The sequence below is a fragment of the Merops nubicus genome, unplaced genomic scaffold (genome assembly GCF_000691845.1).
Source record: "Merops nubicus isolate BGI_N331 unplaced genomic scaffold, ASM69184v1 scaffold8882, whole genome shotgun sequence".
Lineage (NCBI taxonomy): Eukaryota > Metazoa > Chordata > Aves > Coraciiformes > Meropidae > Merops > Merops nubicus.
Window position 1 is genome coordinate 40,154 of NW_008592812.1, and position 6,628 is coordinate 46,781.

A 6,628-nucleotide genomic window follows, 5' to 3' on the forward strand; every position below is an offset into this window, starting at 1 on the left:
AAATTAAATCAATTTAAGGATTTAGATTCTCATCCTACTAAAAACTTCAAGCTTTCTCAGTCATGTATTTCAGACACAAAAATCTATGTTCCGTTAGCTGTTTTTATTAGCATATTTAAGAATTTACAAAAATAACTTACTGCTTAATCTTCTTGCCATCAGGGTCCACCTTGCCAAGGTATGTATTTGATATACTTCCATGTTGCTGCAGAATGTTTATGTCTCCAAAGAGACTTAACTTCTGGAGGTTCCTATGAGATGACAAAATAAAAAAGCATCTCTACATAAAATTAAAACACTGTGAGGAATCATTCTGGATAAGACAAACACAAGCAATAAGAACACATTATTAGATGGAACGCATAGTCTGCTTTGGGAAACATCCTACTGTCCTTGAATATAAACATATATAACTACAGAAAATGATACTAAAGTAATAAAGGGGAAGAGGACTACACAAACTGCTGAATTCAGCTGTAAAAGCAAATGCCAGTTTTTAGTCACCACAGGACTATTTTCAGCAGGCCAGCACCATAAAGTGCACTCATGCGCTTTTTAATCCTTGGAACATATGGGCTAAGTGTCACAGATGAAAACATCAAATACCTATTCCTTCTAACAATTAAACACCCAAGCAAACGCAGCCACAACCAGCCCTGTCTGAGCACTTACGTATTGCAGCTGGGTTACAAATGGGAGCCTCAGCTGAAGCAACACAAACCTCAGGACAGGAAAAGCAAAAGCTCCCCATACCCTAATCAGCATCTACTTTTCATTATATCAAAGTAAGGGAAGCTAACTTAATATTTCTCATCAGTGAGCAGAAGTGGTCCACGATGACAATTTTAATTTCTAGAATAGATACATAAAAGAAGTGAAAGAAGACATTCTAAGTTTACTCTGGATATGACTCTGTGCTAGAAAGCCAGTTTTCCTACCCCTAGTACAGTTTATTTCTCCAACTTGTATCTTTTCTATTACTAAACAAAGATTAAGCAAGAGACGTGAAAATGGCTGCAACTTTAGAGTAGCTGTACAGCACTTCGATTTTAATTTTTTTTTAACTGACTAAGTTTTGGGTCAACATTTTTTTTATTTATACATGCTGTAAATTAAATTTACTCCTAACATGCAAGGACTTGTCTACACTTGATAATTAACGTGGCAGAAACTCCAGTTTCATCACAAATGGACACGAGTTAAATTTCCCTTTAGATGCCAACTAACCTGTAGCTAACAATTAAGTGAGTTACATAAATCCTTGCTTCTGCTGGCTTACAAATCATATGCTAATATTTCAGATCAGTTTTGAGGAAAACTCAATATGATAACAATGCTCAAAGCACAGGAAAGCTTTGATGGCAGTTCACTACCTCCAAAGTACGAGCTGATATTCTGCCAAGGAGGGGGGGGAAGTATCAAGTAGTCAAGTTTTACTTTTTTTAAGAATGAATTGTAGGTACCAGTTACAGACTGCAAGTCATAATTTCTGTTTTGAAGTTCCTGTATTGAATTCAAAACCTTACACTAGTTTCCTGAAATCTGTCCACTGTTACATCTGCTACTTTTTTTTTTCTGTAGATGAACAACAACAGCAAAATCCACAAGCTTCATATGGAGTCAGACCAATAAAGCAAAACACCTTGATTGTGCAACTGTTTCAGAAATTCTAATAACTTCATAGTTAGTCTTTTAAATATCAGATAACTGTAGTCATATACACTAATATAAACTGAGCCCTGACAAGATGCTACACACTATAAATCTGAGACAATGCTTGACCATACTGAAGAATAAGCTTGGCAGTGAAATATGAGGACACTGGCACCAGCACCAAGAGTATTCTGGACCTTCTTTCCTCAAAAGCTGTAAGAGCGTCTGGTATGACAGGGAAAGCAGCAGAAATCTCCACCTGGTGTGAAAGGCAGCTTTCACAGCCAATGCTATAATTAAGTTTTTATCTTCTGATCTTGGTGACTTAATTCTGAGAACTAAAAGACAAAAAGCAATGTTCAGAAAAATTTTCAGTCACCTTCATATCCACACACACATCTTGTTCTGTACTACTCATACTCCCAGTGAAAGATACTGTAGGCAGGTATTCATTTTAGAGCCACACACACGAAATTCTACTTACTGGTATCTCACAGACTTTTATCAGACCTATCTGACTGCCATTTCACACCCTACAGAGCCGCACAGAAAAGTTCCCTGCCTCAAAACTTAGGCAATGAAAACATCCAATTATTTTTCCATTCACAGCACAATTATTCACCATCAACAAATCTGATCACAGTTCAGCACAGCATTAAATTTTTGCTGCTATTTGCAGCGTCATATAATCACTATGCCGTTCAGTTCACGCCTCATCATTATTTCATAGAGTTAGTACAGTGAATGCTGTTTAAATAAAATTATTCAGAAATCAACGGTCATCTTTTGCTAGAAGTCATAACAACATCTTAATCCAATGTACTACCCATACAGCTGGGGAGGGGGGGAGAGGTGTTTGGGTGGGGCTTTCTAAACCATTTCTTTTTCCACAAGCTCAACAAGCATACTAAAAGTAGTAAGCTTCTTACTAGACTCTATCTTCAGTTCTGGTCAGCCTTTTTGAACACCTAATATAAAAAAAGAACAAAATGCCCTTGCCATTCAACATTAGCAAAGTGGTAAGGCACACACTGTATTATTACATCAGTTTTTGCCACTTTCATCTGCCTGCTCAGACCAATAGAAGAGAGTCGTTGGAAAACCTCAAATGCAGATGCAGTCTACTGCTTTGAGTGATTCACTAATTTGGGCAACGCCAAGATAGACGCCTTACTTCACTATGATACCACAGTTTTACTACAATCTGCATTTTTGTTTCCATGGCAAAGATAAAACAAGTCACACAAATTAACATACTTCAGAGGAAGGGAGAGGGTGGGAAGTCACTGCTGTCCCATCTTCCTTTGTAAGCAAGTATAGACCATACCTTTGGATTTCAGTGTTACATAAAAGGATGGAATTCTCCTCCTGAATGATCAGCAGTTGCTTATTAGCTGCTGCATGCACTGGAAGGACTCACACAAAGTTTGCCTCCCTCTCACCTGCCTTCTAGAACTCAGTTTTGAAAGATCCAACTTGAGAAGGTGCAGATTATTAGGATCTCATAAGAGCTACTAAGAAACAACCCATCCCTCCTGATAGTGCTTACTCACCATGCCCACCTACCCCTTTAAGAGGAAGTAGAAAATCAATAGTTTAAGCAGTAATATACTTTATTTTGCTTCATTTACTGGCATAAACACAACACCTCGTGGAAAAATTACAGCTCACTGAAAACACAACTTTAGTACCCTTTAATTAAATAATTATACATTTTTAGAGCTCATCATGGTCTGAGTGCTATTAAAGCAACATTTTAGGAGTAATATGCTGCCACTCACAAAACAGTTCTGGTGACTGGAGCTCTACCCCAAATGTGAGGCAGACCTAGAACGTACCTTTGTGGATGATAACTGGCTGACAGCAGTAGTACTTGTCAGAGTATTATCAGACATCTTTAAAACGAGTTGGACAAGTACTTACTTCCTTAATTCCATCGGAATTACCAAAGGTTGCTCCAAAATAATTCTTCTAGAGACTTAACACACAGATTTGGTTAGAAATTGGCAATTTAATGCACAGAAAATGCTTTTAGCACCAAAAATACACGTAATTCTCGCCTATCCAAGCGAGCATCTACAAATTACACTACCTTTAGTCTTTACTTTTCTTAGGTCCTACAGTATTGTAAATCCTCAGGGAATTCTAGAACTTTTTCTAAAGGAAATAAAACTTTACCTAAAATCTAAAGTACTTCTATTTGTTTCCTCTGCAAGGAGGGGGGATGTGTCTTGGTTTGGGGTATTATATTGTTTAACAATAGATTATTAAATAATCTATTGTATACTCTATTAAATAATCTAATAGTGGTACTGAATTGTTTAATAATAGATTTTAAACCTTACAACAAGATTACACAGTTAAAAAGCAGCACACCATTTCACAAAAGTAGATTCCTTCCTCTCCAATTCTCAAGTATCAGACAAAAGCTCTTTGAACCCCTCTGCCAAAAAACTATCATAAGGGCTAACAGGAGTTGTGAAAGAACCACCCTGTTTTAAGCTTCATTCTAAACATCATGCAGTTACAGCGATTCAGCCACTGAAGAAGTTATACAGTGTCATTTCCATTATTTTGGAAATTATAATAGCTATCCCACGTAAAATGACATGGCAAACAATTCATTATCCCTGATTTACAGATGAATAAACAAAAGCAGATCAATAAAGTTACTGGACTGTGGTCACTCCTTAGACAACACTAACCATCAGGCAGGTGACAATGCCTCCAGTTTGGACCTGCAGTCACAGAAGGAACTAAGCAGCCATTTGGCATATCTCAATTCTCCTTGACACCTTGTTCCAATCTCAAAGCTCTACTAACAAGCTAAAAGCCAATGTTTTGCATGCAAACTCATCAATTATTGGTAGTTACCTTGTAAGGGGAAAAAAAAAATCTAAATAAACCAAGAACCTTATTTGTTCAGGGGGAAAAAAGGAGTCTATTCAGAAAGTAAATCTGAATAAAAGGTCAAGTATTTAATGTAAATTCCTCCCCCTCCAATTTTTTAAATGCTCATTAAAGAAAGCCTGCTGTAACAGCCAGGTACCCTGTGTTCTCCAGTCACACATTATTCATTTCCAAAGGAAAGAGCAGCATGCAAATTATTTGAAGTCAGCAAGAAAGTACTGTAATGCAAAATCCTCCCAAAGTTGGTAACTTTTCAGCTCTGGCTTACCACCAAAATGATACTAATCTACTCGAAAACAGGTACTGGAGAAACAACTACTGCTGCAGAGTATTTTACTGCAGTCCTGAGCCACACTCTGCATACAGAATCTGCAAGAACTTCTTTCAAAACCAAGTTTCCTCCTACAAGTTTCAGATAAGGCCATGAAGAATAAATCTGTTTCAAAAGAAAAAAGTTTCCCAAAAGCCTTCTCACAACCTATTTAATTTTGACAGTTTATATTTTACTGAGACACGGGGGGGTGGGGGGGAAAGGCAGCATTCTGGTTTTGCCAACAAAACCCACAGGCAGTATCTCCTACAGATACAATTTATTTTAAAATTCCAAGTCCACGCAGTGATTGTTGTCTCAGATCAGATAATCACCAACATCACTCCAACATTTTTTCCTCTATGACATTAGCTGGATTTCCCAGCGATTCAACAGTTAAGTGAAAGCTTCTTAACGGCATGGGAGCACCAGTCAAGACAGGTGATCAGCACACCGAGGATTCACAAGGCAAGAAATCAAGATACAGGTGAGCTGGCACTAACAGGCCCTTTTAGAAGTAGGGTTTGAAACCCTCAACCATCGCAGCTGCACCACAGGAGTACTTGCTGGGCACAGCAGAGCAGGAGAAACGAAAGTGAGACTTCACACGCCACATTTGCATTCATCTCAAACCAACGAGAAATTAAAATTCTCTTGCTACAATTCAAAATAAAGAAGCAAGGGAAGGCCTCAAACTACTCTCTAATCCTTCCAGAATCAAAGAGAGGCAGTGACCAGACCAGACCATGATTCAGCTGCAGAGTTTTCTAAATGTCATCCACAAGGTTTATTCATCTTAAAGACGCCCTGAAATCTTACAGATTTTTGTTTTTCTGGATAGGTGAAGCTATATGCACACCAAGGGCATATAAAAGCAACCATTTCCTACCCCAAGATCTGCATAGCTTTCCAAACACATCGTAACCTAACTGTAATAGCCTTGCTTTCCTGTCTTGGGTGATGACTAGGGGCCACATATTAGGATATCGGCTTATTATCTTTTTTTAAGGATACTTATCTTGATCACACCCACACAAGGAAAAGAGAATGCAAGTAATTTCATTTCAAAGGACTGACTCCAACCAGAGGAAATAGCTGACCTGCCAAAGTTAGTCTACGAAAAAGCAAGATCTAAACATATCTTAAGTCCAAACCACAGAAAATATTTCTATCACTTTAACGCAGTTTGGTCAAGAAATTACTACATCTTATGTACTTTTTCAATAAATTAAAAACCTCCCCTTAGTTAAAACACCTCTGTTTAGCATGCAACACGAGAGCTGGCATGAAAGCTCAGCTTCCCAGCAGCAAAAGTCCTTACACCTGGAAAAGGGAAATGGGGGCAGTACAGCATCCCGTTCCCTCTAGAACAACACCAGTGCTTGAATTTTAACCCCCTACTAATTTTTCATTACGGGAACTATTTTTCAATCCCACCTAAGATGTCCAAAGCGCGTCCGTAGTGAGGCTTATACTTTAAAGGGAGAAAGGTGCTTTCTTAGGCACCAAATTCAAACTCCCAGCCGCCCCTTCTCTATTTGACCTGTACCCCCTCCTTCCTTCCAAAGGACAAAGAAGTTTTTACTATTACAGTTGCATCCGCTTCGCATATTGACCAACCGCTTCCCAACGAAACGCCTGCGATTATATTCGCCATCAAACTACGGATTATGACAAAAACTGGGCAGTTTGAGGCAGCGCGCCGCCGCGGAAGCAGACGGAACGGAGCGAAGGAGATCTGGAGGCTCCAGCGCT

The 6,628-nt window shown here is 38.6% G+C and overlaps 1 protein-coding gene across 1 annotated transcript in view; it reads right to left on the reverse strand.

Moving 5' to 3' along the window:
• Positions 1–3,548, reverse strand: part of FBXO33 (F-box protein 33) — a 13,645-nt gene extending 10,097 nt beyond the window's left edge. Inside the window, exons 1-2 of the mRNA XM_008935258.1 lie at positions 3,492–3,548; positions 141–280 (exon numbers count right to left, since the gene is read on the reverse strand). Of these exons, the coding sequence (XP_008933506.1) occupies positions 141–280; positions 3,492–3,548 (197 nt within the window). The remainder of the gene's footprint in view (positions 1–140; positions 281–3,491) is intronic.
• Between the last annotated feature and the right edge of the window lie 3,080 nt (positions 3,549–6,628).